The sequence below is a fragment of the Alosa sapidissima genome, chromosome 22 (assembly GCF_018492685.1).
Source record: "Alosa sapidissima isolate fAloSap1 chromosome 22, fAloSap1.pri, whole genome shotgun sequence".
In the NCBI taxonomy this organism is placed as follows: domain Eukaryota; kingdom Metazoa; phylum Chordata; class Actinopteri; order Clupeiformes; family Clupeidae; genus Alosa; species Alosa sapidissima.
The window spans coordinates 1,121,568-1,141,767 of record NC_055978.1 but is presented as its reverse complement, the minus strand read 5'-3'; the positions used below and the strand labels follow the sequence as shown (position 1 = coordinate 1,141,767).

General features: G+C 43.9%; 1 protein-coding gene across 1 annotated transcript in view; it reads right to left on the bottom strand.

Annotated features, from left to right (window-relative positions):
- acadl (acyl-CoA dehydrogenase long chain) overlaps nucleotides 1-20,200 on the bottom strand; it is a 64,161-nt gene that overhangs the window by 24,684 nt on the left and 19,277 nt on the right. The window contains exons 2-4 of the mRNA XM_042077948.1: nucleotides 7,783-7,965; nucleotides 6,393-6,530; nucleotides 5,579-5,743 (exon numbers count right to left, since the gene is read on the bottom strand). Coding sequence (XP_041933882.1) covers nucleotides 5,579-5,743; nucleotides 6,393-6,530; nucleotides 7,783-7,965 — 486 coding nt within the window. The remainder of the gene's footprint in view (nucleotides 1-5,578; nucleotides 5,744-6,392; nucleotides 6,531-7,782; nucleotides 7,966-20,200) is intronic.

The window sequence follows — 20,200 nt, the reverse complement described above, 5'->3', positions numbered from 1 at the left end:
TACTAGCATTGATTTTATTTAGATTTTTAAAGAATTAAAATACAAAAAGCGTATTATAAAAATTATTATATTTTGATATGTATCTCACCACAGCAAGCTCATAGCTCTACATGCATTTCATTTGTGTGTAGGGCAGACTGTCCTGAATCTAACAATATAATTGCCATGTTGGAGGTATACTCTGGGGCTGAGCAATTTACAGAAATATGTGGTGTATGTAAATGTTTTTTATTTATTGATGAAAAATGACCTTTCTGCGCTCCATATCTGTGACACGAACTGATCTGACCTGACTTGACCCGAGTTTGCGTGTTAGCCTGCGTGTGTATGCACTCATAATGATTCTCAACTTTTTTATTTTCATACTTGATCGTACAGACAAGTGGGTGGTCTCGTTGGAAAGCCCCACTTCTGCCCTGTCACTCTATAAAGGTTTCATCTCGCTGCGATGAACAGTTCCGGAGCAATGTAAGGCCATCCTTAAAAATATTTTCGTTTGCCGTAACCCGACCGACCCTGTCAATTTAGAACCGACCCAAATATTTATTTTTTTCCCCTTTTAGTCCGACCGACTTGCCGGTTGTAAACTTGCGTTAATACCGACCGATTGTTTTTTTTACTCTAAACAACCAATACAAATGCAATAAAATAATATTTCTTTTAGTAGGCCCAAGTATTGTGAATATAAATTGCCTACATGCAAACGTGGCTCACTTAAATAAAACCCTGTGGCGTCATCTCTACACCATTGGTTTTACGCATGTCACACTATGGCCTACGCTTCGTTTCATTCACACAAACTGATAATGCTTTTACTTGGCATGAAGTTCTGGAAGAACTGTGGCCAGATCTTTTCTCATCCCTTCTCCCCCCCTAGTCTAACGGTGACCGTGTCGGAGTATAGAAATTGGTTGTGGTCTATTTAGCATTTCTCAAAATATGGGTCCGCAACATGGAGACTGCTGGTCCGCGGAGTCGTGGAGTGAAATTTGGCCCGGTGCTTCATTTGATAATTTGCTGCGCAGTTGATCAAGAAACCGCGGATCGACGAAAGAATAAAACAAACGTTTCTGCTATCGATGTCATTAAACATGGAGCCCTACGATTAAGTGGTGGTATGAGCATTCATTCAATGCGCGTCTGCGTGAGAGAAACTGAAACTAATCGATAACGTTGGTATCAAAGCTCCGCTTCAACCTGTTGGAAGGCTATTTATTTATTTAACGAAACTTAATAGAACGACGTTGTTTTTTGGAACTTCCTTAGAAACAGAGCAGAGACTGTATAATACACTGTATAGCATTGAGTATTGTAGGCCTATAGTCAAATTTCAATATAACGTGGCCAAGAGCTTGTAGCCTTCTTTCTGGGTACATGTAGATGAGCCCTATGACCCCAAAGTCTGCCATGACCGGGCCTCAGGTCAAAGAAGTTTGAGAAAGGCTGGTCTATATAACCTGCATCAGAATGAGGTTTGCAATGGTGCGCCTGAAGGTACGGGTTGAAGACCCAGTCAGTTACGTCACGATATGCACATTTGTGTAAATTCATTCCTACGTAATCACCATGACCAAAATTGTACTTTTTTTTTACTTTGAATCTTGAAAAAAAAATTTTTTGGCTGTTACTGCAAACAAAAATATTTTTAAGGATGGCCTAACAGAGAAGAAAGGGTGTGTTTTTTGACGCACTTTGCATCAATTGGGTTCTAAGGGTTAACTCATGTAATAATTACTTATCATTCCCTAATGTTAATGGGGCACATATAATTGACATTGCCTGATGCAAGATTTCTCATTCACCAATTTATAAGACTGATTTGTAGCTGCACAGTTAAACACCATGGAGATTTAGGATGACATGCAAAAACAGCGCTGTTGTAGTCTTATGAAAGTAAAAGTCTATTTCAAAGTTGGATGGATTCTTGGCTCATGCTGCTCACTTCAGCCATTTATTAATAGCAAAACCTGTCGATTAAGTGTGTTCGCAAATTTAATTAAACTCACAGACATTGCTGGTGTAATTATTGCAACCATTATTATTTTATTAATTGAATGTTAACTGGTGTTCAATAGTGTTTCTGCATACTCTGTGTAACTTAACTCTGCAAGTCAATTAGTGCAATTAATTAGTGCAAGTGCAATTAATTGAATTTTGATCTTTATTATGGCTCCGAACGATCTCAAAAAATGTAAAAAGAAAAAAATATTATTTTGCCACATTCCGTTTAGAAAAAGAATTTCGGGAATAGATGCACAAAAACATGCAGCACACTGATTCACGTTGCTTATTTTTGCCCTGCACACACTCTCTCTCTCTCTCAAATGACAAAACACGCCACTCCCCTCTGTGCACATTCGGCTGCTCCGAAAGTCTGGCTGAGGAGAGGCTCCATTCTAAAAGGCTCAAGCATTTTGAGCTGTGTGTGGTCATACAGTCGGTTGTGTGGCGAAATTGCAATTCAATCTGTTATTTACGAAAATGTAGCATCGTTAAAACATGCCAGAGTTGTAACTAATGCTAATTCTCTGCTAAGTTTGTTGTCAACTACAGTAAACTACTCTGAAAAGTTATGGCAAGATAATCTAATGTTAGAACACGCCTGGTTGTGGTATACACAGTGGCGTTGTTAGACCTGGGCATTCAAGGCTATAGCTCCGGATGTCTTGGGAATAGCCCCGGATCTCTAACCTGACCCTCGCCAGATGAATTTTGTTCCGCTTAGCTCCGCCTAGCTTCACTCACATCCATCTGCGACCTCTTCCATTGAGAGTGATTTCTGCAACCGACTTTATGGTTGAGCCAATCAGGACGCAGGGCGGGAGTTTCATAGATGTGACGTAGTGGAGAAGCGACCGTGAGACTGTTATCAGCGTCACGGGTTGGCTTCGATGTGAGTGGTTGAAGTAGCACGTCAATAGATGACGGACAAGTGGCTTATTCAATCATATGCAAGCATTTTTTGATTAGGCCCAGCCTTCTGAAACACCTTTCCAATGGATCGGTTCCAGATGGATGAGTGGAGCTAGGCGGAACGAAATTCATCTGGCGAGGGTCAGGTTACCGGATCTCTATGCCTTAAAAGATGATAATGAAAATCGCCCTAGAGGTTTTTATGAGGTTCTAATCGAACGCCACTGCCAGCAGCCACAACTGCAACATTGTTACTAACACTGACCTGGCGTTCCTTACAGAGTCGGAATAATTTGTTGCAAATTCAACATCAGTGTTCTATTCTTCAGTGTTCTTTTCTTGTTTTCTTACAATACAGCCTATAAGGCCTAAAGAAAACTAATTTATAATAGAGCTCGCTGTTACAGTGTACCTACCTGATTAGGTACAGTGGTACAACCTGTGTAACAACATGTACTATCAGGTACTATCATTGTACTTGCATTATGTATTTGTGGGTACCTACATATAGTTGTTACATTGTAATACTGAGTGCTTTTACAAAACTTTGCCAATTTGCCAAAATTTTCATCAGAGGCAAAGAGCTGACCTGAGACCTGCTGGATGGGGTAAATCTGGTCATGGTAGATTTGATATACAAACCATTCTTAGCTCCGGTCAAGGCCTCATTGTCTTCAGTGTACATGTAACAGCTGTGCTGCTACAACCTTGTTACTCTTTGATACAGTGGAATAAACATATTAAGTGTACCAGTTAATTACTTACATGTACATATGACATGTATGTTGTGTCTTTGATGTCTGAAGACAATGAGGCCTTGACTGGAGCTAAGAATGGTTTGTATATCAAATCTACCATGACCAGATTTACCCCATCCAGCAGGTCTCAGATCAGCTCTTTGCCTCTGATGAAAATGTAGGCAAATTGGCAAAGTTTTGTAAAAGCACTCAGTATTACAATGTAACAACTATATGTAGGTACCCACAAATACATAATGCAAGTACAATGATAGTACCTGATAGTATATGTTGTTACACAGGTTGTACCACTGTACCTAATCAGGTAGGTACACTGTAACAGCGACACATTAAAATAAAGTGTTACCCAAAGTAGTCTAGGCCTACACGAGACTAAACCAAATATGGCTGAAATACATAGGCCATCATGATCAACAGTGACGCAGAACCATGGATTTTTTCCGTTTATAACATGTTTTGTTTATAACTTAAACCAACATAAAGTAAAAATGTTGACCAAATTATTTAGTATAGGCTTACTTGATGATAATACATAGCCTGCCCCCTAACAGTCCTCTGGGCCTATGTACAAAATAGTGAATCATGTGATAGGCCTACAGATATTGATGCTGATTGAGAGCAACAATGAACATTGTAGGTCCTACACCTCTCCTCCTAAAATAAATGGTAGGCTCTAACTGTTATATGCTACTGCGCCAGGATTGTGTAGGCTACATCACTAGTTTTACAAGCGCACACACTAAATGGAGAGCTAGGGTTAATGCAGACTGCGCCTTTAAATAGGCGACTTTTTATCCATCAGCACAATGCTACAGCAGGCTATTTGCACTAAATATAAATAAAGTACATACATTATTGGGAAACTACAATTAAATCTCAAAGTAAAATGGAAGCGTATCAATCACTAGAAAGATATTATAAAATGGCTGAATACTTATGCATCATAAAAGATCCCCAGATTGAAACCAGTCACTAGGTACAGATTCAGTGACCAAACATTGGCCATAGAGAGAGGCCGCCACAAGCAAACATGGCATCCAAAAGAGGAGAGGGTATGCACATGCTGCACACAAGAAATCAAAAATGAAAAACATTTTCTTTTACATTTTAATTGTAAAACATGTGAAAACTTTAGATCAATATATTTCACAAAATGTACAGAATGACACTAAAATGAATTACTTTTTAGGAGAGTACCTAATAACAACCTATAATCCTTACTACCACTAGCGGCACGATATGTCAAAGAATGCCATAAAGCAAGAGATAGCCACTATGTATTTTTTTTCCTTTTTTGGATTTTGTATTCTTTCCTTCTTTATTTTTTTTCTCCATTGCTACTGTGTGTGTGTGTTGGAGGAGGGGGTGGAGTGTGCGTGTGTGTGCGTGTGTATCATATGTGTTCTAATGTTCTATTATTTTTATTATTCTCCATAGTCCATGTCAATTGTTGTAATTTTTACTAATTGCTAATTCTTTTGATGTAATTACTACTTGGCAACAGTGTAACACTTACAGTCATGCCAATAAAGCTCACTTCAATTGAATTGAAATTGAATTGATAGATAGATAGATAGATAGAGAGAGAGAGAGAGAGAGAGAGAGAGAGAGAGAGAGAGAGAGAGAGAGAAAGAGAGAGAGCGCAAGGCATGGAAAGACTGCGTGAAGGTGCACATAGCCCTACAATGAAATAGGATTGTCTCTTATTTAAATAGTACAACATGCAAAATCCTTGTGAGGTAGACAATGTGGCGGGCCGTTGCAAATAAGGCAATGTATGGGAAACACTGCACTCTACCTAATCTGAATGCTGTCTGAATGTCCTTACTCGTACAGCAATCAAGCTCCGCTCTAAAATCTTTGATTAGGCAGGACTAAATTTACTCCTGAAAGTGAAAACTGATTACCTGCCTGCTCCTGGTTCTGTCATGGCAATGGCACCAATGCATTTTCCAGCAACCATTGGGGGGATGAATTTCTCAATTTGGGTATTGCTGCCATAGTGACTGATGTATGGCATCACAATGTCAGAGTGAAGAGAGAATCCAGGCCCTGAGCAGTTAGAGTACATCCTAAAAGGGGCAAAATATAAAATAAACATTTACATTTACAAACAAATTCAAAACACAAAAAGTAGCCTATAACTTAATTGAATTTAGTCTCCACAATTGACTACGTTGTGATAAGAACTTTGCAGAACAAATTTGCACAGTGTGGTAATGATTTAGCCAGTTGTCTTTTATGTACCAATGTGCCAACAATCCTTGCACTATTGTTAGTAATTTGATTTATGTGCATGCAGAGGACAGGAAGGTCTGTTGCAGAGAGAGAGAGTAAGATAGAGAGACAGAGTGACAAGGATTTTATCCCATTTAAATAGCATATCAGAAAATCATTGAGTGGCGGTCAATGTTGATACTGTAGCGGGCCGCCACATACAGTATAAGCCAAAGTATGGGAAACGCAGCTCTACATTGTTGAATTCAGGCGTGATATATGTGAATAACACACACACACAGACAGACATTTCTGTCATTAATAGAGAGATATTACATTAACTGCATGTCATTATTATTACATTTGTGGGAAATTATTATGTTTGTGGGTTTATGACCTTTAAGTAGTGTAGATTTTTATTATGTGTGATTTATTATATTTGTGGAAATTATTATGTTGGTAGGTGTTACACAAGAATGCAAAAAAAAAAAAAAATACACTCACTGTTCCTCCCACACCACAGCAGCAGACAGCAGATCCCCTCCAAGGCCTCCATGTTCCTCAGGTGTAAAAACTCCCAAAAGACCACACTCACCTGCCTTTTCCCACACCTCTCTGCTTACCTGGCCTGCTTTCTCCCACCTGGACAAACATGAGTTCAATTAGCAATTAGACAATATGGAAAATATTACTCAAATGCGTGTAAATGCGTAAGTTTAAGAAAGTCTATTAATGTCAAATGCACAATTCAATAATACAAATGGACATTACGTATGGACTGCTTTGAATGATGATTTCTTAAACTAGCCTACCTTGTCACAGATTGAGTGGGCCATAGACTCCTTGATAATCCCAAACGTAATTTTCTATTCTAACGCGGGTTCTGCTGTGCATGGGCCAAATTGTGCTCCAGCATCAGAATCAGGGTAAGGGGTGATGAGTGTCGGAAGGCATGGGTATCCTCTATCCCCCAGTACCCATCAAGTTCTCTTGTAATTGCACATATAACATTAAGTTACAGCCTACACATTAATTAGTCTGTAGTGGAAAGTCTAAAGATATTATGCCAGGTTTGTATATAGTTTGGTTACCTAGCAACCGAGGCTTAAAGACGACAAGTGGGTGCGTTCAAAGTCGCAAACATAGGCAACATTAATGCGACATTAATGCAGCAACAGACCACGAATATTCGCCTCTTTTTAAGGCAAACTGAAACACGTTTTATTAATTATTATTAATTTTATGATGGATTACACACTCGACATTCTGAAATGTCCTGCACGATCAAGGCCAAATTAAGTTATCACGCAGCCACTGTGTCAGCCACTGTGTCACTGAGTGCTGACGGTGACGGTGCGTTTCTGATGTCAGATTATTATGTAGGCTAGCCTACTAGACTGTTCTCACGTTGCAGCGCTTTACTTATATGAAGTAGCATTAATCAATATGAGGGGCAGAGGGGGATAAATGTTGTCCCCACCGGGGATAAAAATAATTTAGCAGAGGTAGGGATAGGAAAACCAGAGGGGGGGGGGAATCCTCACCATCCCCCCCCTACAAATCGCACCCTGCAAATAACGGTCATGATATAAGGGCAACAGAAATTTATTCAAAATATTGAAGTAGAAAGTCCTGCAAAGCCTAAATGTTATGTCTTCATACGAGGACACAGGGTCTTAGGAGCATAAGTTCACACAGTAAAGCAACATTTGTGGAAGGGCTTATCTAAGAAGAGAACGGAGATGTGTCCCTATACAACTCATTGCTATATCTCATTCACTATGCATGCAAAAAGTGAGGAATTTAGGTCTTGGGCTATTTGGAACAAAGTTAAATCATAAATGACTTCATACATAGAATAAATGTATTGAAATGAATGTGAATGTTTGCTCACTCTGTATGGTGTGGCATCACCTCCTCTTGAAAGAACCGGCGTACACTTTTACGGAAGAGGTCATGTTCTTCAGAAAAGATCTGCCTTGTTCCAATATCCATCATGGTCTTTGCACTTGAGGTTTCGAGTCGATAGCAGTCCACATTTTTCCCTTGCTGAGCATGTGTTCCAACATGTTGCAATCTGGGATTAAAAAACAGAATGTTTTTGAAACTAGAACATGTTTCAATATGAGACATGTATTGTGTGAGGAAATAGGCCTTCAGATTTTCCTAGTACTGTACATACAGGTGAGTCACAAAAATGAGAATATAGTTGAAAGGTTCGTTTTTCCCCATTAATGTATTTCAAAATGTGAATCTATCATATATTCTTCATTCCTTAGATATAAAGTGAAATATTTCAAGCCATTTTTTGTTTTAATCTTGATGATTACTACTTACAGCTCCTAAAAACCAAAAATCAGTATCTCAATATTAGAATAAAAAGGTTAGGCTTATAATACCGAAATATCAACCTTTTGCAAATAAATTAACTAGTCTGACTAATCGAAAGTAGTTCACTTAAACACTGTACACAAGTACTGCATCACTGTGGCGCGGTATGGAGGCAATGAACCTGTGGCACTGCTAGAGTGGAAGCCCAGGTTGCTCTGTTAGCAGCAATAAGGTCTTTTTGTATCGTTAGGTCTGGTTTAGTGTCTGATTTTCCTCTATGGGGTTCAGGTCAGATGAGTTGTCTGATCAATCAAGCACAGTAATACCATGGTAAGCAAAACAGTTATTAGCAGTTTTGGCTCTGTGGGCAGGTGCCGAGTAGTTTTGTCACAATATCAAAATTATGACTTTGATACAATACGTGCCATAAATATCTTGGTACTCAATACTGAAACGATACCACAGCGAAATCCTAAAATATCTGGAAAAGAAAGGACACAGACCTCCTCCAAGTGTATTTTCAAGTGTATCTAAGTATCTTGTGTTGAATTTGGGGCACTTTTGTGGTGTGCAGGTAAATTCTGGGTTCTAAACTTCCTTCATAATTATTATTTTTAGTCAGTAAAATAGTAGTTTGTGTGTGATTACTGTAAGTGCTTTAGTGTTTTTTTATGAAAGGGATAATGTATTGTCCGCCGGTAATTATCAGAAAATAAGTCCTGAGAGGGCGAACAGAGCTGACAATTACCGGCGGACAATACACTATCCGGCTTATTATACAGTGGGTCCCATTTAGAAGTGGCCACTTCATTTGCGCTTTTCGTGATTCACGCAGCCGCGTGAAATGTACAGTGGGCATTACTTCAAATTGGCCAGCTTCACGCATGATTCGCACATGACCTCACGCGCGATCACGCAACTTTAATTTGTATTTCTCCAACGACGCTGCAACAACCCAAACAACCACCAGATGGCTCTTGTTGGCTCTTGGCTCTTACAGTTAACACGATAGTACCCAAATTTCAATAGCCACAGAATGGACTTCGTTTGGTAGGTTTTAGGAATCATTAGCCTACATGCTTTAGGCTACTTCAGGACATGGCTGCCGTCACCAGTATTAGTCCAGTCATTTTAAGCCAAAATAGGGGTCAAGGTTGAACAAATTGCAACACAAGCAAACTTAGCTGATTTTGAATCCTCAATATGTCCTGAGTAAGGGAAAAAAAGCCCCGAAGAATCCCGATAGGGGAAAGTTTCGAAAAAGACCCAAATATACCCTATTCATGCGCCTATACAGTATTTTTCTCACGTGAATAGGGGGAAAAAAATAACCTTCACATATCACCATGAAAATTACTGAGTTGATTACTTACATCAAGACAAACAAAAAATGTATTATAAGTTTTTTTGAAATTGTTTGTTAACATGGGCAAACGGGGCATAATGTAATTACGTATACTGTAGTTAATTTGTATAAATACCACAACGGAGCTAATAGTCCAGGCAAAGGTCTGACCCAAAACTAATTGCAACAGAATTTATTTTTATATTTCAATTGGTGATCTTTACACCATAGTAAAAGACTATGAAAATCCAGTTGGTGGAAATATGTTAAAATGAGGGTTGTTTTATGCATTATTCTTCAGCAAATACTGACAAAACTGTAATTAGAATGTTGTAGAATACACATTCTAAAGAATATCTGACCCCATCTAACTTAACATGGAATTTTAGAATCTTGCATTGTTGAGGAACATTTTTATTTTCAAAGATTGAATTCCTTTGGCTTATTTCAGACTGGTTTGTTGCAAAATTGGTGTCTATTTTTACATTGTGGCCCTTTGAATCAATGGAAATGGTTGTTGAATCTTTAAATAGAGCCAAGTGGGTTTTTGCATGTAAGTGTTCCACAATGTGTAATCTGTACAAACACATAGTTAGGCATTATTCAGCTTAGGAAAGTGGTTTTGGTGTTTACGTAATCGGATTTAGAGGTCATTGAAACATACAGTATATCACACTAAAGTATCAGTCCATCATTTTGCAAGTCTTATAGTAATTGACCTCTTGCCCAGGGGTTGACTGATATACTGTCTGTCCAGTCAGAGGGGCCTGTATGATGCCCCTTTACTTTGCACAATTATTGTCTAAAACAATAATCGGACAGCACAGTATGTTTATGTTAGTGAATGCAGGAAAATTGTAAAGGCAAAGTTGAAGATGGACATGATCATGTCCTAATTCGACAGAAGGGTGCAGATGGGATAACTGCAGTTAGCCTCCAAGTGACTCTATTGTTGTGACATCTGGCAAAAATGCTATACTAATAAATATAGTTTAAGATTAATAATTAACAATGCATGCCTATGCATGGGTCATGGTTTTACCAAAGTCATAGAACAGTCAAAACTATACATATTCTAAAAGTATATGCACTGTACATGAAATATAGCATCAATCAACTTATGTCCCATCTTCCTCCATACCATGCATAACACATACTCCTCTATTCTGTATAGGCGAATCAAGTGAACAGCTGATACATTTTGGCCTGCACTATTAAGGGAAACAAATTAAACACCCTGAACTGTATATTTTCTGAAAGCATATACCCTCCGGAGGAGATATAACACCATTTAAGACATTTCCCATCTTCCTCTATGCCATGCACCATACATTGCCCTCTATTCTGTAAAGGTGAATCTAGTGTAAAGTGGATACATTTTGGCCTATACTGTCCAGGGAAAACAAATTAAATACCATAAACTATATATTTTCTATAAGCATATACCCTCTAGATGATATATAATACCAGTTAAGACATGTATTATCTTCCTCCATGCCTTGGACAATTTGTTTGTCAAATGTTGCAATTAGTTTTGGTCACTAGCTATACACAATTACATCATGCCCTGTTTGCCCATGTTAACAAACAATTTCAAAAAACTTATAATACATTTTTTGTTTGTCTTGATGTAAGTAATCAACTCAGTAATTTTCATGGTGATATGTGAAGGTTATTTTTTTTCCCCCTATTTGCGTGAGAAAAATACTGTATAGGCGCATGAATAGGGTATATTTAGGTCTTTTTCTAAACTTTCCCCTATTGGGATTCTTCGGGGCTTTTTTTTCCCTTACTCAGGACATACTGAGGATACAAAATCAGTTAAGTTTGCTTGTGTTGCAATTTGTTCAACCCTTTCTCCTAAAATGACTGGACTATATTGCCACAGCAATACTACTTTTCAAAGTAGGCTAGTATTGCACCACCCCCGAAACGCACTAAGACATTTTCCTTGTAGACATACCCATGGTTACACTAGACAGGCAACTGTGCTCTGTTCCCAGAGCATGCTTTCTCTGTCTATGATCTGCAGGCTTATAGGGTCTCCTCAACGAGGAGATTGCTAGTCAGCAGATAATGTGCAGCAATTGAATGGTAGCCTATGGAACCGCGGACCGAAAGAAAAATAAACTAAACATTTTCCTGATTAGAAAATATTTCTTAATTTAGTGTTATCAAATAAAGAGACATGCAATTAGGGGGTAGTGGTGTGGTCATTGTTAACGTGCGACATTTCTCCATATGTGTCAGACACCAAACAGGACGAGGACCACAAAAGCGTCACGTTCAAAAGTTTATTTAAGGGTTGGGGGTTTCAGGGGTTCCGGGGGGGGTACAGGAGTTCCAAGAGTCTGCGTGTGTGTGTTCCCCCAGTAGCCGAACAGCGATGGCAGGAGCTGGATGATCCGGGAAGTCCTGGGGGAAACACACACACAACAGCAATTGAAACGAAGCAGCAGTACAGTCAAGGACTAGGCGGTATTCGTAGAAGAGGGACGGAAGGCAGGTCAAGATTACCGGGGCTGGAGAACACAGAAGTAGTCGAGCGGGCCCGGGATCACAGGCAAAGAGTCAGAGGCGTTTTCAATAAACAGGCAGGTAACTGGTGCTGGTTGCAGACGATCTGACAAGTGTGGACTGAAAAGCAAGGCTTTATATAGAGGGCATGATGAGTGGTGAATGCAGTGCAGCTGGTAGGTAACGAGGGTGAGGCAGAGCAGAGCAGGAACAGGTGGAGGTCATCAGACTTCAATCAGCACGTGTTACCAGGCAGAGAGAGAGCTCATGACAGAACCCCCCCCCTAAGGGACGGCCCCAGAAGTCCCCAAGAGTGACACCACGTCGGGAGGGCGGAGGGGAGCCGGTGGAGGGCTAGAATTCCTCCGAGCGGTCCGAGTGAACATCCTCATCCTCGGAGGGAGCTGGAGGGTCGTGGACAGAAGACGGGACAGGTACCGAGACAGGGTCAGGGTCAGGCACATGACAGGAAGCCGGGCGGGCAGGACGGTTAGGGACCCCTCTGGGGCGGCCCCTACGGATTGCAGGTTGATCAGGATGCAGACGGTGGAAGTCGGCGATGAGTGTCCGGTCCACAATCCGACTGGCTGGCACCCAGGTTCTCTCCTCAGGTCCATAGCCCTCCCAGTCGACGAGATACTGGAGGCCCCTACCTCGCCGTCTGGACCGAAGCAGGCGTCGAACGGTGTACACCAGCCCACCGTCAACGAGGCGAGGAGGAGGAGGAGGAAGCGGCACGGGGACCAGCGGGCTTTCATGCGTCGGCTTGACTTTCGAAACATGGAAAGTAGGGTGCACCCTCATGGAGGTTGGCAACTGGAGCCGGACTGCGGTTGGGCTGATGACCCTCTGGATAGGGAACGGGCCGAGGAATCGAGGTGCCAGTTTACGCGATTCCACCCGCAGTGGGAGATCCTTGGCTGACAGCCACACCTTCTGGCCAACACGGTAGGCGGGTGCCGGCGATCTTCGGCGGTTAGCCCCAGTGGCATAGCTGACAGCTGACTTGAGTAGCGTGGCACGAGCTTGTGACCAGGTACGACGGCAACGGCGGGCATAGGCGAGGGCAGACGGGCAGGACACATCTCCTTCCTGGCTGGGGAACAGGGGGGGCTGGTAGCCATACACACACTGGAAAGGTGACATACCAGTGGCAGAGCAGGTGAGGGAGTTGTGAGCATACTCTATCCACATCAGTTGTTGTGCCCAAGCCTGGGGTTTGCGAGAAACCATGCACCGCAGCGCCTTCTCCAGCTCCTGGTTTGCCCGCTCGGATTGACCATTGGACTGGGGGTGGAACCCAGAGGTGAGACTCACTGTGGCCCCTAGAAGACGGCAGAACTCCTTCCAGAATGTAGAGGTAAATTGCGGGCCTCGGTCAGAGACAACATCCCTGGGCAGCCCGTGTAGACGGAAGACATGATCAAGAACAGCCTGGGCAGTCTCTCTGGCAGATGGCAGTTTAGGGAGGGGAATGAAGTGTGCCATCTTGCTAAACCGGTCAACCACAGTGAGAATGACAGTCATCCCACCTGATGGTGGGAGGCCAGTTACAAAGTCCAAGGAGACGTGGGACCAGGGTCGTGTGGGCACAGGCAAGGGCTGGAGTAAACCAGCGGGGGGCCGAGTGGAGGACTTGTTCTGATTGCAGGTGGGGCAGGCACGGACGAATTCTCGGACATCCCTTCTCAAAGACGACCACCAAAAGCGCTGGGCAAGGAGATGGCAGGTGCGGGCGGAGCCCGGGTGGCAGGCAAGGCGGGAGTTGTGTCCCCACTGTATGACCCGGGACCTCAAATTATCTGGGACGAAGAGACGACCGTCTGGGCATGCACTGGGACTGGGATGGTCACGGAGGGCCTCTTGAATTTCCTCCTCGATATCCCAGGTCAGGGCAGCTACGACGCAGGGATCGGGCAGAATTGATGCAGGTTCCTGGGAAGGGGCGTCATCCTTATGAAACTGACGGGAGAGAGCGTCCGGCTTGGTGTTCCGAGAACCTGGGCGGTATGACAGGGTGAAGTTGAATCTGGTGAAAAACAAGGCCCAGCGGGACTGTCTGGGGTTAAGACGTTTGGCATTGCGGATGTATTCGAGGTTTTTGTGATCGGTCCAGACCAGGAACGGAACTGTGGACCCCTCCAGCCAGTGACGCCACTCCTCCAGGGCAAGCTTGACAGCCAACAGCTCACGGTTTCCAACATCATAATTGCGCTCTGCAGGTGAAAGCCGGCGAGAGAAAAATGCACAGGGGTGCAACTTGTTGTCCTCCTCTGCCCGTTGAGAGAGTATGGCCCCGACTCCCACGTCTGAGGCATCCACCTCGACAACGAACTGCCGGTCTGAATCTGGCATCTGGAGGATGGGGGCAGTGGTGAACCGGGCCTTGAGGGTATGAAAGGCTGTGTTGGCCTCTGGGGTCCAGAAAAAGGGGTGTTTGATGCTGGTCAGAGCTGTGAGGGGAGCGGCGACGGAGCTGTAGTTCCGGATGAATTTCCGGTAGAAATTGGCAAAACCGAGGAATTGCTGCAGCTTCTTCCTATTCCCCGGAACTGGCCAGGAGGTAACTGCCGAGACCTTTGCGGGGTCCATCTGGATATTGCCTTCAGCGACGATGTATCCCAGGAATGACACAGTCTGAGCATGGAACTCGCATTTCTCCGCCTTGACATAGAGAGAGTTCTCCAGGAGCCGTCGAAGAACCAGCTGGACATGACGGGTGTGTTCGGACAGAGTTCTGGAGAAAATTAAGATGTCGTCCAGGTACACGAAGACGAATTTATTCAGCATGTCCCGCAGCACATCATTCACCAGCGCCTGGAATACCGCTGGGGCGTTGGTGAGGCCAAATGGCATTACCAGGTACTCATAATGGCCGGTGTGGGTGTTGAATGCTGTCTTCCACTCGTCACCCTCCCTTACTCGCACTAGGTGGTAAGCATTTCTAAGGTCCAGTTTGGTGAAAATAGTGGATCCCTGGAGCAATTCAAAAGCAGAGGTGAGTAAAGGCAGAGGGTACCGGTTCTTCACTGTGACATCATTCAGACCTCGATAATCAATGCAGGGGCGAAGAGAACCATCTTTCTTTCCCACAAAGAAGAACCCGGCACCAGCAGGAGAGGAAGACGGGCGGATGAGTCCAGCTGCCAGGGAGTCCCTGATGTAATCCTCCATAGTTTTTCTTTCAGGAGGGGATAGTGAGTAGAGGTGACCTTTGGGTGGAGCAGTCCCAGGGAGGAGATCAATGGCACAGTCGTACGGACGGTGTGGGGGCAGAGATGTGGCTTTGGTCTTGTTGAACACCTCTCGGAGGCCATGGTAACATTCAGGGACATTAGAAATGTCGTGGGCAATGCTGGGGGGTACTGAGCCGGGGGGCAGCGAGGCAGCACGCAAACAGGTCAGGTGGCAGGCATTTCCCCACTCTTTCACAGTTCCGGAGGCCCAATCGAGGTGAGGATTGTGGAGACGGAGCCAAGGGTAGCCCAGGATTAGGGGTTGGCCTGGAGAGCTGAGCAGGTGGAAGCGGATGGTCTCTCGGTGGTTTCCTGACACCATCATTGAGATGGGGGCTGTGATGCTGGTAACTGTGCCAATTGCGTGACCGTCCAGGGCCCGGGCTGGAACAGGAGTGGACAAGCGATGGCTTTCCAAGCCCAGCTGACGAGCAAGTCCTGTGTCAATAATGTTTGCTTCTGCGCCAGAGTCCACCAGGGCTGCCAGGGTGTGGGTGGAATCAGACAGGTGAAGACAGACTTGGATGAGGGGTTTACGGCTGATGGAGGGCTGAATGTTCATTGAGCTCATCCGGATTCCTCCTACATCTGGTGAGCTCCGGCTTTTGCTGGACAGGTGGCGACTCGATGACCATCACCACCACAGTACAGGCACAAGTTGGAGGTGATGCGTCGCTGGCGCTCTGCAGGGGTTAGGGAGGTGCGGCCGATCTCCATCGGTTCAGACTGGTCCGGCTGGCTAGATGGTGTGGCAGGTGCGGACAGAAGGGCAGTTGGGACACTCCGTGTGCTGGTGGATGGACTCTGGCGCCCTCTCTCATGACGGCGGGCCTGGATCCTGCGGTCGATGCGGACAGCCAGAGCAATGGCTTCATCAAGAGTGGGGGGTTGATCATGGGAAACCAGCTCGTCCTTTATGTAGTCCGCCAGGCTGTGGAGGAAAGCATCCACCAATGCTTCCATGTTCCAGGAGCTCCGACTTGCCACGGTTCGAAAGTCGATGGAGTAATCCGCAACAGTCCTTCTGCCTTGGCGAATACTCATCAGGATCCGAGATGCCTCGGCTATTGTGGATTCCAAATCGAATACCTTGAGCATCTCCTCTGCGAATAGGTTGAAGGTTGCACATGCTGGGGTCTGGCGCTCGAACTCCGCCGTTCCCCAGAGTCGAGCTCGGCCCGTCAGGTGAGTGATCACGTAACCGACCCTCGCCCCTTCAGTGGCAAAAGTCCTGGGTTGCAGGGTAAACTGGACACGGCAGCTCGTCAGGAACGCCCGTACCTGGGTTGGGTCGCCGCTGAACCGCTCTGGATTGCCGATCCTGGGTTCTGGGGCTCCGGCAGCCACGGTAGCAGTGGACTGGGCAGGAGACTCGGGTGCTGGGCCGGTGAGCAGGCTGGCTGGGGCTGGGCCGGTGGGAGCAGGCAGAGGAGAAAGGTTGGTGAGAAGTTGAATGATCATTGCAAGTTGTTGCTGTTGCTGCTGGAACTGCTGACGCTGGCTCAAGCCGGCTTGAAGTAGGGAGGCAATGTCAGCAGTGTTGCGGTTTACCTCTCTCTCTGTCTCTTCCAGGCGTTGCATGGCGGTGGGTGGTTCTGGTTCGTCGGTTTCCATGCTGGTTCGACCGTGCGCTGGGTCCATGTTTGGTCAGATCGTACTGTCAGACACCAAACAGGACGAGGACCACAAAAGCGTCACGTTCAAAAGTTTATTTAAGGGTTGGGGGTTTCAGGGGTTCCGGGGGGGGTACAGGAGTTCCAAGAGTCTGCGTGTGTGTGTTCCCCCAGTAGCCGAACAGCGATGGCAGGAGCTGGATGATCCGGGAAGTCCTGGGGGAAACACACACACAACAGCAATTGAAACGAAGCAGCAGTACAGTCAAGGACTAGGCGGTATTCGTAGAAGAGGGACGGAAGGCAGGTCAAGATTACCGGGGCTGGAGAACACAGAAGTAGTCGAGCGGGCCCGGGATCACAGGCAAAGAGTCAGAGGCGTTTTCAATAAACAGGCAGGTAACTGGTGCTGGTTGCAGACGATCTGACAAGTGTGGACTGAAAAGCAAGGCTTTATATAGAGGGCATGATGAGTGGTGAATGCAGTGCAGCTGGTAGGTAACGAGGGTGAGGCAGAGCAGAGCAGGAACAGGTGGAGGTCATCAGACTTCAATCAGCACGTGTTACCAGGCAGAGAGAGAGCTCATGACAATATGAGGTAGTGTTAAGCAGTGAAGTGATAGCCTATTGCAGGTAGGCAATGTTCAGACAGATGACGGGCACTGCTTTCTCTGTTGGTATTTCTGTCCCTCAGAAAACTGCGTTAAAATGGTATTTTTAGCAGTCAAAATGTTTTTTTTTTTACACATTTGAATGGTAGGCTATGGATACATTACTTGGGCTTAGGAAGCAAAAAAAAAAAAATATTAAACCCTACAGCAAGTAGCCTGCCTTGGTAGGGACGTTATTTTATTATATAGCTTAGGAAAGCTAACAGCTTTCTATTAGGATCTAGTTAGTTAACTTTCACGGTTTTGTCATAACTCCCTCTGTGCATTTTTGGGGAGCGAACACGTCGCAGACGGGACGCCAGAGCGATATCTCACTCGCAAAATGAATCCAATTTGCATAATAATTTGGAAGCAAGTTTCATGCCAAACAACCCAAGATTGACTGAGATATAAGGTCACTTCCTGTTTGGTGGATTCGCCACTAATTTTGATTGGCTGTGACAGGCAAATGATTATGTCAATGGCTCCAGAAAGTAATGCACTGATAAAGCATAGTCTGAAGATGGTCTGTGCCAATTTTGGTAAAGATCGGATAAAATGTGTTACCTGTGAAAATGTTTACATGTTTCCAAAAAAAATCCAAGATTGCAGCTAGATTGATTACAGTGACATCATAAGTTGGCATTTGTCGGCCATAAGACCTTCCATAGTATTAACAGACACCACTTCTAAGTTTTAATTCCAAACACATCAACAGTTTCAAGCCAAAATGCATTTTTACGAAGTGCAGCGCCCGCTATACGTCATAGGTCACCAAATGTATTGAGCTTCCTCCTAATTGGGTCCTTAGTCAATGTACCAAGTTTAGCTTTGATACATGAAAGAGTTGCTGAGATATAACTTCACTATCAATTTCGAATGGCTGTTACAGGCGAAAACTTTTGACAATTGTTTCAGAAAGTAATGCACTCATAAGGCATGGTCGGAAGATGGTCTGTGCCTATTTTGGTGGCGATCAGATGAAATTTGTGACCTGTGAAATTGTTTCAGTGTTTTTGATAAACTCCAATATGGCGGCCAGATCAATTACGTTGACGTCACAAATTGGCATGTTTCAGCCTTAGGACTTCCCACAGTATTAACAGACACCCCCTAGTACGTTTTAATTTCAAAAACATCAACAGTTACAAGCCAAAACGTAATTTTGCTAATTGCAGCGCCCCCTAGAGGTAAAATGTTACCAAATTTCTTGAGCGTCCTCCTTATGGGGGCTGAAGTCCATGTAATAAGTTTGATTAATGAAAGGGTTGTTGAGATATGAGCTCACTTCCTGTTTGGTTGCTTTGTCACCAATTTCGATTGACTGTCATGGGTAAGCGCTTTTGAAAATGGGTCCAGGAAACAATGTGTCAAGTTTTGTGACGATAGGAAAAAATATGGTGGAAAATCCATCATGGCAGAAATTGAATAATCATAGAACAAGGATACCTCATTGTTGAAAATCGTGCAAACCGGTCAAAAGCAACGTGCCTGAACGCATCCAACTTTGACCAGTTGGTGCCGACATGAAACTGGAATGAATTATGACACTGTCCCCAGTCAGTGTGCCAAATTTCACAACTTTTTACTAGACTGTTCTATAGGCTGCCATAGACTTCAATGACAGAGGAAAGAAAACATAAAAACACAATGGGGCTTCGCTGCTTGACCCCCAATTACGGTCAAGACTATGACTTATAGAACACGCCTGTGTATTAGGGCCTAGATAGGGTATTTCGATGAGTAGGATAATTTAGCTCCACACAAAGGGCATGTTTGTTTGTTTGTTTAATTTAAGGCCATTTCAGCAATTAAGGCTATTTCTTGGACAGAACATTGTTGAACTTTTTTTTTCAAAGGGCATGTAACTGGAGAGTGCTATTAATGTGTTGATTCAATTCCCCACCTCTTGGCTCTCATCTCTGACCTACATCAAGAATAACCTCGATGCTGCACTGTTCACAATCCCCACTCCTGTTAACAGACTCTGTAGTCAGAGACAGACACAGATACGTGTCCCATTAAACTGACAGTTGCCAGTGCGGCCTATATCTAATTTATTTAGTTCATATTGGACTACTAGTTTTAAGGTTTTAAACTAGCTATGTTTAAAAATTGTCAGTGAAATATGTTACTATTTGGAAAAATGTAGAGATGAACCGATTGATCAGCTGGTGACCCAAATTGGCTGATTTACACATGATCGGCCATTTGACCAATGCCGGTCAAATGCACTCCCACACCACACTTTAAACATCACCCAGTAGAGTTAGATGTACAGTAAAGTTAAAGATGCCAGTTAATATAATGCTGAAACAAACAAACAAGGGGAGAAATTAATGGACATTATATGCCAAAGAAAATAGATGGGTCTTTGATTTAAGTAGTTTGATTTAAAACTACTGATGGTGGGACAGGACTTAATTCCTATAGGGAGATTATTCCAGAGTCTAGGGGCAGCAACAGAAAAAGCCCCTTTAGATCACCTTTAGATTTTAGGGTTGCATTTGGGACTGAGAGAAGATGTTGTGAGGAAGACCTCAGTGGCCTAGAAGGACAGTAGGGACTTAAAAGGTCACAGATATACTGTGGTGCCATTCCATTTAGGGCTTTGAAAACA